General features: G+C 33.1%; 1 protein-coding gene and 1 pseudogene across 1 annotated transcript; both read right to left on the reverse strand.

Annotated features, from left to right (window-relative positions):
- LOC131048571 (potassium transporter 5-like) overlaps positions 1-7,236 on the reverse strand; it is a 56,703-nt pseudogene extending 49,467 nt beyond the window's left edge.
- Positions 7,237-9,514: 2,278 nt separating this feature from the next.
- On the reverse strand, positions 9,515-11,185 carry LOC131048570 (epidermis-specific secreted glycoprotein EP1). Its single transcript, XM_057982571.2, has one exon. The coding sequence runs from the start codon at positions 11,143-11,145 to the stop codon at positions 9,754-9,756; it is 1,392 nt and encodes a 463-aa protein (XP_057838554.2). The 5' UTR covers positions 11,146-11,185; the 3' UTR covers positions 9,515-9,753.
- Between the last annotated feature and the right edge of the window lie 1,064 nt (positions 11,186-12,249).

A 12,249-nucleotide genomic window follows, 5' to 3' on the forward strand; every position in this document is an offset into this window, starting at 1 on the left:
CCCTTAATCTTATCCAATTTTGAAAATGTTTAGTAGTTTGGAAACTAGATTCAGAGTACTAAAATATTTGTTCTTTTATTATCTTGATATCTTGAGTGGATGACTTTCAAATTTTGCCTCCAAGTTTAGGTTCACCTGATTTTAGAAAAAAAGTGTCCACTTATACCCCCCTTTTTGACCACCATCTTTGTGCACTTACCCAAAAAATAATTAAATAGAGAGAGAGGAGAGAGAGATGCACCCTTAAATTTATAAATGCTATCAAAGTACTATGTTTCGATCACTACCAATAATGAAAATAATCTTAAGTTGGAAGTGTGCATTAAAAATATTTTAAACATTTATGATCACTCTCAACAATAAGAAATCTAAAACCTTATTATTTAAACCACTCAAAAAAGTTAAATCATTTAAGCCATGAATTCATAGAAAATATTGATATATTGATCTGAATAAGGACGTGAAAGTATACATAATATCATCAAATGTCATATGGTCTCATAAGCCCTAAAATGCCATCATATAATGAATGTTTAAACAAATCAATTACACACACACACATATTGGAAAAAATACAAATCTACACTTACATACTTTGAAGGCATCATTAAAATATCCAAACATAAAAACTATGGAGTGAGATTGAAAACTCAATGACTCATTCTCTACCAAGAAGATGGAGAACCAATATTTTAATTTAAATCTCCCCTCCATTGATTATAACTTTGAGGCTCAAAACTTTTTGGTATCTCCAACTATTAGTACAATTAAATAGTATGCACATTAGTATTGAAAATATGGCATATAAAATGCTATAAGAAAATAATCACATTCTACAAATTGATGATTCGTGTACTTCTCTTCATCCACATTAGGGGCAAGTGCATGAGATAGAGTTGTCACATCCTCATGTGGATGACATGAGGATGACATGAAGAATAAAATTAGACTGAAGATGAATATAATTTATAAACACATTAAATGGTGTTAGATAAAAGAACAAATACATAACAACATTTACATGATTATCTCATGACTATATGAGATTCATAAAATAAAAATACATAATAGTAATGTCTATTTTCATTGATCCATGAATACCACAAGGAATCTATGTTGACATCATCAACTAAAATTAGAAACAATATTATTTATATATTCATCATTATTAAAATTTATCTTGGTGAAAGTTGATAATTAAGTAGCACTACCAATGTATTACAACATTAAATATCCAACATCAACTTATTCATCATCAAATTTTCATTATAAGATCATAATCGGTGTTTGACAAACATAATTCATATAGTATAGTTACTATATCATTACAAATTTACGTACCTATAGATTTGACAACTCACATAAGAATCTGATTAAGTGTTGGTAGGTGGAATGCATAGGTTGACTCTAGAGTTTTATAATAAATATAAATTTTTACATTAATTTCTATTCATAGTGGATTAACATGGTTACTTATTAATTTCAATAGGAAAAATAATAAATTGTGCAACCTTATTGAAAATTATGATTGATCAATAACGAATGTCACATCTAGAATAACTTGTCAGTGAAGATTATATATTAACTAATATATAAGTGTTATGTGCTCTAGTCCCTATTTCATATACTCCTCAAACTATGGAGCATCTTCTTTGATATGTGTGGAATATATCCTATGTTGTTATATCATCCCAAAATTCTTAAACCCATAATCACATGAAGACTCATAAGCATAATAAATTTATTGTGATAGTTGATGGCTCAAAGGATCACACTCATAAACTTGAGAAAGAGGTTTTTTATACTACATAAAGGTCTATATGAGTGAATTGATGGACTATAAGGTCAAAACTACATAATATCCTTCACAATAGAACATAATACAACATGCTAAATAGGGGTTTCAAGAAAGCAATCTTGTCGGCTATCCTTGGACATGATGAGCCACTATCTATCATGTGCAAAGATTTTGCCTTTTCGTTAGAAACCACACTTATCAAAATAGAGATAGCTTAAAAATTATTGATGTACCTCATTTTTGTTACATGGGAGTTGGTAAAAGACCATCTATCATATATCCAAAAATTTATCCTTTATTCTATTGTATTAGCGTCAATGACTAGGGAATATTTTGTAACATACATGCATAGGATGATTAGTTATAGAGTTTACAAACAACACTCATAAATAATTTTTCATAATATTTTTTCTTAAACTTGTTTTGTAAGACTCTTTTTTTCATATAATATTAGTGTGCACATTGTCTCTATAATGTGTCCATGTATTTATTTGCCACCTGACTAAATCTATGTGAAATATTAAGGGTTTTAATGATGTTACAAGAAATTTCTAATACATATTTATTTCATATGGAAATGTTAGGGTTTCTACTAATGTTTGAAGCTTATTTTATTATTTTTAATTTTCCTAAAACAATTTCTTTGATATCATAAGGATCCTCAAAATTGTTGAAAGATTTTAAGGGGGGTTATTGTATTCATGTTCTTTAATAAGAATTTCATCATACATTTCATTGGATAGATGATGATTTGTAGTTGATTGAATTTGTTGCAAATTAAAAATTAATTATTCAACACACATGCAAATAAAATTTGATTAAATTTAACTAAAATTTCTAAAAAGATGTCTGAACTTACATCTCACATGTCATGCTGACATGATTCCTTTAATCACTTGTTACTATAAATTGTTGAAACAATACCTACTAAGTAATATAGTTGTATTTTTTATGAAAATGATATACATGGGTTGTGACCCTAGATTTTTATTTTATAGCTAAAATACGAGTGCATTATAGCAAGCTGATTTTTAGACATGGTAGTTGCTGAGCCTTAAACATTACACTACTAAACCATAATGAGATCACATTAATGTAACATGAGTGTATTATGGTTAATAATATTTATTTTACCACTTTTAGGTTCCCCTTATTTTTGCACATATCCACACACATGTCAACCAAACCCTACTTGAACCTTATCCTTTAACTCATTCATCCCTAGTGGTCTATACCAATCTTTGATCTTGACCCTTTTCTTAACCCATAAGCAATTACTAATATGATTCTAACACTTGGAAATATTTTCTTGTGTGATTCTATCCATCTTAATTACTACCCATTTCATAAATCCCCAAGTTGATTCTAGTCTTTAAATTATATATCTTTTGCTAGTTAGCTTAAGAACAATTTTTTTCAAAGAGCACTTTGTATTTCCTCTTTAAATACAAAAGAAAGGGTATCATTAGACATATAATTTAAATATCATAAAATTAATCACATGGCATCAAGATTAGTAAATAATAGTCAAAGAGAATATCTAGATTTGGGAGAATTATACATATAACTCCTTATATTTTGGAATCCTTTTATTTATCAATAAATTACATATTATGGAAACACAAAAAATGGAATTTGAATAAGGAACAAGGGAGGTTTTAGTACACTTCCACATCCTAGCATAGAATATACACTAAATATGTTGCTAAGTCTTTCCTTGACATTAACGTACTAGTTCAAAAGTAAGAGTAAAACTTGAGATATACAACTTGGATAGATGGGATCATAGTTTGAGTAATTATATTTTTTGGAATACTTAATCAAACTAGTGTCTTTTTCTAGTAGATCTATGGAGTTCGGGTACACATTTATTTGACAAGATCTAATGATTACAATCAAATTCAGTATCATAACATTGACTATTAATAAATTTTAGAACGAATTCATACACCATCACTTAGATGAGTTAAGTATCCAAGTTTCATTTTAACAATTCTTTATTTCCCATGTGTTAAGATTAACTCATTTATGCTAGAATTTGGAAATCATGTTCTTATTTACATTATGATAAACTTAGAAGATAAAAATTCCTTTAACTTTTAATGTGATTCTTAAGGTGAATCAAGGATGATCGTACATATTAGCTAGTAGTGAATCAAGATCATAGAGTGCATAGAGGAAATAGTTATGTAAACCAAAACTCATTTTAATGAAAAAGGAGTCTCACAAATATTTCTTTTATTTTTATTTAGATAGGGGAAATGTTAAGAGACATAAGATGAGAATTTATTTTGCTTCTTTATCAAATATATAAAATAGGTATTTATACAAGTACACTTTCATATAGGCTCCATGTATATTCTAATAATGGTTCAAATAACATGATGATAGATGACAAAATTGTATGGTGCCAATTCAATTAAGCATTTTGGTGTATATGTCACGATGAGTTGGATGCATATAGTTTTAGTTGTATGATTTTGCCCCCTTAATGTAGAGACTACTAGGTGGTGCAAATGTATGGAATTATAGTATGTGGTGTTGATGTTCCATTTTTTATAATTATATGGTGTAATTGGAAATCAACTTGTGTTAACATGTGCAGAGCTAAAAGATTCACACAAGTAATGTTGAATAATTATGTGTGATAATTATACATAGAGGCTTGAGGATAATATTGTGCATGGGTAGGTGAGGTTGTGTTGTGTGCATTAGTAAAGGATTACCGTGTTAATGATATTTGGAGAAAACTTTGTAGGGTTTGACTATATAATTTCTCTTCATTTTGTGAACTTCCAGTCTCATTTGACCACTTTATCTCCTCACAAGTTTTAATTAACCTTTTTATTTTTAAATTTTATCATCTTTGACTTTTTTACATTACATATATAAATAGTTTTTAGTTTACATCAAGATTTATTTTTCTTTCCTCTTTTATTGTATATGAAGGTCTCAACCTATTCTCATCTTCAACTATCAAATGAATCAAATGAAGGAAGCCATTTCAGAGAACATCACTAATATGGAGGATACTTTTAACTATGATGCTTATTTTTGCCAAATGGATAGACAAGAAATTTGATGCTACAAAAATGCCTAGGACATATTTTTCTCACTTGGATTCTAATGCTAATCTCTCATATGCAATGGATATCTTTCCCAAATTTAATCATAATTAAATTGTATGGAATAGAGATATTTAGTGGTATAGGTTAATTCATACGCCTATCAAATACCCTTCATCATGTATATTTTTTCCCACCTTACTAAGCTTCTTCTTTCATCATTCATCTGCATGCCTCTTACCTCTATTTAGGCATACCACATGTGCATTCTATTCCTCCCACTTCTTAACCATTTTATATAGCTTCTACTACCTAAACTCCCCTCTTTTTTTTTATTTACCCTTTATCAAAATCACTACTATTGTTTCCTATAATATATTATCATTCTAGATAATTTATCCATTATCCTTCGAATCATATATACCCCCTATCATATCTTATATTGCCACATCTATTCCCCTTCCTATCCTCATACACAATCTCCATGTATTTGCTATTGGAACCATCATAAAGAGACTTGATGAGATGCAGTCTAAGGTTAATACCTAATCACCACTCACACAAAGAGTGTTACAAATAAGATTAAGCATAATTTAACTAACATGTGAAATATTCTCTTATCTTTTTCCATCGTGCTAGATTACAAGCAAACTCTTCAGCACTTTCATTTAAAATTTTAAAATGCTTGGATTTTAAGATTGATAATCTTGAAATTTTGATTACCCCTTGACATGGACCTTTTAAAGTTCAAAATTAGCATCTAGGGCTTGTATTTAAAGGAATCACTCTAGGTCATTTGAACACATGGATTAAATTAAAATTATTCAATCTAATATGAGAAAACAGTTCCATGTTTGTCACTAACAATTTGCAAGTACACTACATCAATATCCAACTCCATTTCTTATTATTTTGTTTCTCACTAATAGCTTTGTTTCAAGACATGATTGCTAACAAGGACATTGATTACTCTTCCTTATTATTATAGTACATTTGAATATTGGTTCTTAGCTTTACCAAACTTTTCTTTAATTAGATATTACATCAAAGAAACCTTTTTTATAAATACTAAGGTCTATCTCGACTCAAGACAAAGTTGTGCCATTAGATAGAATCACCCTCCTTAGATTGAATTGTGCTAAAAAAATTGCATCCCATATCTTCAAACTTCCATCTTTGAATTCTCTCAAGCCCCAATACTAAATTTGATTTTGAATCCTAATTTATCTCTCAAAATAAATGCTTGATTCCATTTCATCCTACATTGAATAATACATTGAAAATGTCAATCAATTTATTTTGTTCTTTTAATTACACTTAATTCTTAACTATATATAAAATTATAAGTTAAAATCAATTTTATTAGTACAATTATCCCTCCAATTACACTAACTAATTAAAGAATGATAAGTTGTTATGGTGTTTGGCTTTTTAAATGGTCTTATATATGATTTTGTCTTGAAAACTATTTAACCAATACATTGTTCTTTTAATTGTATACATTGTTCTTTTAACTGTATTGTATTATTGTTTAAGAGATTGGTTCGCCAATACAACTCTGGTGAGCACGCATTAAGACTGGTGTCTACCAGTACAAGTAATGGTATTGTTTACGCCACCATTAAGCCCCACGTCCTCGGTGCATGCTACATACAAGACTAGCCCACTTGCATTTGAAATCTTTAATCAACTCTTCAATCTTTTCTGCGATTTTAACTGTCGGCTCTTCTTTTTCTCGATCGAAGAGCGTTGAACAATGACTTCAATTGTTACGTAAACCACAGCTCCCACTGGTTTATGCAATTTTGCAGCCCAGCATACCACCTGTTAAACGCGTCAATGTCAACTTGGTGGGATTGTGTCCCAGTTTTGGATAGCTATAACTATCATCTGAGTCACCATCTACTAACCCAACTCGACCGTTTTGCTTACTTTAAATGGACATTATTCCATCTACTTCGTACTCCAAACATCTATTTCTACATTGTTGGTGAAGAATTCCATCGATGGGACATTACATATGAGCTTTATAAGAGCAGAGAAAGAACATCTGAATGTGGACTGCCAAGGAAGTGTGGATCGTTGGGGTTGTGCGAAAACAGCAACTGTGGGGCGTGTCCTCAACCTGATGGACTGAAGGGATTGAGCACCGAAGCTTCCAAAGTGCTGTGCCACCAGCAATGCTTCTGTCGACTTTTACAAATTGGTAGGGGCGGAGCATTTCTCTAATAAATATGTGGCAGGAATTGGGAATGCAGGAGGAGGTGTTTGAGAGACTGTAAATGCGTGCCCTTCTTCTACAGGGAGGAGTCATCAACGTGCTTCCTCACACAGAATTTGAATACTCTGCAGCAGCTTGGCAATAGCAGGCATCTCGCCTTTATTAAGTACGCAAAGAAAGTTTGATTAGTTGTTCATCAATCCCAAAATATAAATTTGATGAGCGGTTTTAGTTAAAAAATGTTTTTGATTTATTTAACTTGTTATATTAATTTACTTTATATAATGTTTCATAATATGAATAATATATATCCTTATTCATTTTAATCTTTATAATGATCAGTGTACAAAGTCTCACATTTTTGTATGAAAGTTGTCAAATAATTTAACTTTGATTTAATTGTATTTTTATATATTTCAAAATCTCATATTTAATCAATCTTAATCATTCATGATTTTAGATTATTTCTACAACATGAAGTTTAATTTTGTATTATCTAGTTTATTTCACAGTATGTAGTTCATTTAATAACTTGAATCAATAATCATCAACTTGTATTTCCATCAACTTTTATGTTAATTGTTACATACTGTGAGAAAAATAATCAAAATGAACCCAAAACAAATAAAAGAATAGTAAGTACCTGAATAAATATCATTACAAATATGCTAAATATATGTAATGGATGCTTGGTCTACTAGTGAAATAGAATAGTTCTGAATTAGTCCCCTAGGATCAAGTATTGTTGAAAGCAAGGCCTCCAAACATTTGAAGGGTTAAAGTTGGGACTCATGCGCCCACATCAGATTGCTAAACAAATCTGACCTTGTATAAAAACCCTCAAACAAAAAAAACAGAATTGAAAAATAAAATAATAATGATTAAAAATCTTTTTCCAAATTTAAAAATAAAGTTTAAACTATATATATAGGATCAAAGAAAATTTAACAATGAGGCTGAAGCTCAGGCCCTCCTTTTTGGTCTGCAACTCACAAACAATACAAGATAAAATCAGCTAAAATCGAATTGAATTCACAGGGTATCATAAATGAATTGGGGAGAAAAGGTTCACCAAATTGGAAGATTGCAAATATCCTTGAGCATGTTTGGCCCATTCTTGATACATTAACAGAATACACAATTCAACATGTGTATAGAGAAGCAGACTTCTAAACCAACTTTCATATTGAAAACAGTCCAGGTCGCGTCACAAGCACAAAAGCTTATGCATGGGAATCATTTGGGAATAAGTTCGATTTATACCACAATGGAAAAGAGGACATCAGAGGTGGGCTGATTGGATGATAATCATTTTTGTGTCATACAATCTGCATTAGCGAGCATAAGCAAAAGTAACAATTTATATTTATGGTGGCTCTTCAGGAACAAAAGGTGATGGAAAATAATAGCAACGAGAGATGAAAGAATCAGGATTAATGATTCATTGATGGGAAAGCATGTGTATTCGGCTTATTAGTTCTTAATGACGGTGAAGAATCAAACAACTCATTCACCTTCCTAAGCCATTCCGAACAGCTATTTCTCTATCTAAGAATGGATACATGTGTCCACTTGATCTCTAACAAGTAGTAAACGCCCTTTTTGGGAGGAATTTTTGGAGCGTGCCTCAAAAGTTAAGACCAAGGCAGGAATAATCCATGCAATTCAGTGGGTGTTGGAAAAGGAATTCCAGGCGGTATTTCATAATCATAGAATCAACTTGATATTGCCTCAATGCTTATAGGGGTGCTACTTGGTTTAGGAGAGGAAAACGAAATTATCAAGATGATTGAATTACTAATCAAGTAACAACTAATGGTGGTTTGGACATGGTGCTGTTGGAGGTGGTGGATAGTACTAGCTTCTCATCACTCAACAGTTTACTGACAGTGCATGAAAAGAAGATTGTTGAGCCATGGCAACCATTCGTTGTCACTTCCATCACAAAGAATGAACAACTTCAGAAGAGGACAGCTCATAAGGCAGTGTCTTTCCTTAAGCAAATGATAGGTCTCAAGATGGCAGGTGATGTGAATTGGGCTTTTGTTGTGTACAAAGCCTCTACCTCTAAGGAAGATCGATCAAGAAATGAAGACATTACCTCTACCTCTATAGTTCTAGGATTTTGCTTACAACACTCCTCTGATACAGGAAGCTTTACTTAATGTAATCCGATGAAAAGGAGATTTGGAGCTGTTCTACCTGCCGGACAGCATTTTTGTAAATTTTCTTTATTATAATATAAAAGAAAGCAATCCACAATACTGCAATTCACTGACTAAAAATAGAGAACACTAAAAGTGGGATACGAAGCAGGGATTTTCAGCTACAAGTGATGCCATAGAGGAGGAAAATGTTAAAATAGAAAAAACATGAAACCTTCCAACAAATAAAATAAAATAAGAATGATTAGAAATCCTTTTCCAAATTTAAAAGTAAGGTGTAAACTTTATACCTCTTTTGTAATTACATTGTTTCAAGAAACAAATAGCGTAAAAATGAACTTACAATATTACTTCGATAAATATTTTAAAACCCATCCAACAGGCAGAGGCATGGGGACTCTGGTTTTATTTTTTTTTAACACCCTATTTTAGCGGGACCGTATTTCCTAGGAGATAACGATTCCGTTTATTCTATTTCATATACTCATTAAGATGAGACGACCATTACAGTTTTTTCGCGTACTTAATAAAGGCAAGATGCGTGGTGTTGCCAAGTTGCTGCAGAGTATATAAGCTCTGTGTAAGGAAGCATGTCGACGACTCCTGCCAATAGAAGAAGGCGGCGCACTTACAGTCGCTCAAACACCTCCTCTTGCATTCCACCACCGTTAACTTACCAATTCCTCCCTCATATTTGTTAGAGAAATGATCCACCCCAACCAGTTTGTAGAAGTCCAGGGAAGCAGAGTTTTTGGCACTGCAGGAGGGCAGCTTTGGAGAAGAGCAATTAGGGCTCCAGGCCTTGACACCATCAGGCTGAGGGCACGCCACGCAACTGCTGTCTTGGCACACCCCAAGAGACCCACACTTTCTCGGTGGACCACACCCATATATTCCTTCTCCGCTCTTAAACCGCTCATATGTGATATCCCAAGTATTGCCTTCCACATCAGGAGAGTATGTATACATTCTCAGATTTCCATCCCAGTCCAGCCTTAGAAACGACAAGGTGGTATTAAACCTGGGAAAATTGAAGCCGTAGCTAACTGTGGATTGGGAAGTGAGATTGCAAAGCTCGGGTGATCTCTGCTGTGCCGGAGCGCTCGAATTGCTCAGTTGCATTTCGATTATCTGGCGGAACCCGTTGCGGGCCTCGGAGTCGCTGAGGAAGGTGATGCTCGCAACCGGCCGCTCACAAGTGTGCTTGATGCTGAACAAGTCTTTTCTTTCATTGTCGTAGAAGCTGAGAGTCCAGTACGCCAGAGGGTTTGGCAAACTGGCGTAGAGCGCAAAGCCCCCGGCTTCCATTTCCAGACTGTAAGGCCCCTCCGAACCGTCCTTCTCCGAAATCCGGCTCACCAGCTTCTTCACTCGGCTTATGTCTAAAGACTGCCCAACCAAGAGACTGTCTGTGGGGAAATCGAAGCTCTGCCACACAGTTCTGTTCTTTTTGTCATAGAGCACCATGTTTCCGTTGCTGCGTAGTTCGACCCCTACGACACCCTTATTTGCAGTGTTGGTAGACCAGACGAGGGTGCCATCGGCATCGAAGAGCACTAGATCTCCTCGGCTTGTGAAGTTGAGAGTAGCCTTCTCCGAGACGAGGTGGTGTCTGTTTGGCGTCCACACGAAGCGCATGGTTTCAGCGTAGCTGTAGTACCCCATGCGAATAGCCAGAGCATATGCATTGGGCGTGGTGTTGAAGAATGCCAACTGAAATATGGCTCCAGCAGATGATAAGGGTAAGGCTCGATAACTAGCACCGTACTCCACTGTATACTCCCCCAGTTCTCCTTCATTCACATAGGAGTAGGGCTGGTCCCAACTTTCTGCTTCCACTTCCACACATACTACGAGTACCACTAGAAGAAATAACAGCTTACAAATACGATCCATTGCTTCTTCTAGGCTAAACTTCTTTGGATTAGAAATTGTATAGAATGGTCTCTACTTAAAGTAAGCCGAGAGGGCTAGTAAGGTCGGTGACTCTAGATGTTAGAGACTCTCCAACGTGATCAACTTGTGAACAGCTCATGCTGTCCGACACAAATGGATCAATTGATTTGTTTTTCTCAAATTCTGTGAATTACTATTCTAGTCAAAGGCGGAGTGTGCGGACCAGTTGTACTGCTGTGGTCATCGTTCCACGCTTCGAGTCTAAAAAGTATTTGGCTTTCCGTCATTTCATATGCAAGTGGCGCACATGGCTGTAGTGCACTGGTTACGTAAGCAAAGATGGTTTGGTCGATGGCTAAAGTGGAGTACACATGTTAGATCAGGATAAGTTAGTTGTGAGATCTTCTTTATTCAGTAAAGTAATTTAAATATTTATAAAATATATATATTTTATGGTATAAAAAAATTCAGAATCTAATCAGTATTGAGAGTTTTTTTAAAATATTTAATTGTTATTTATTCAAAATAAGTGGGAAAGAAAAGACATATATAAATCCACCTATCAATATATTAAACTAACATGCTATGTACACATTATCTTGTGAAAAGATGTTAAATCCATATTCTAATATTAATTTCAGATATGGAATTGACATACTTCATATAATCTATAATAAAATATTAGTTTTCTTATAAAGTCTTGTATAAAGGAAAAGCATTGTCAAGCATCATATAAATAAAGATTAGATTATGCTTATGATTCTTCCTAAAAGATTAGATCAAAGTATAATCTTGTTGAAAATAAAGAATAGGTTGAAAATTGAATTAGACATATTGCAATGTGGAAAATTGACATATTAAATATTATATCTACACATGTCTATCATGCTACATATTTTTTATATCAACTTGTTAGGATCACCTAATTATTATGGATATTTTAGTGGTGTGATTTATGGTGCTTACATTCCTTTTATTACTAAAAATGGTGTTGCCAATAATGCAACAAAAAGAAATTGAAGAAAAAAGACACCAATATACACAGGTAAAAAAATTGAGTCCAAAACACCACACTCAAAAGCACCAAACCAATATATTAATTTA

The sequence above is a fragment of the Cryptomeria japonica genome, chromosome 3 (assembly GCF_030272615.1).
Source record: "Cryptomeria japonica chromosome 3, Sugi_1.0, whole genome shotgun sequence".
NCBI classification, from domain to species: domain Eukaryota; kingdom Viridiplantae; phylum Streptophyta; class Pinopsida; order Cupressales; family Cupressaceae; genus Cryptomeria; species Cryptomeria japonica.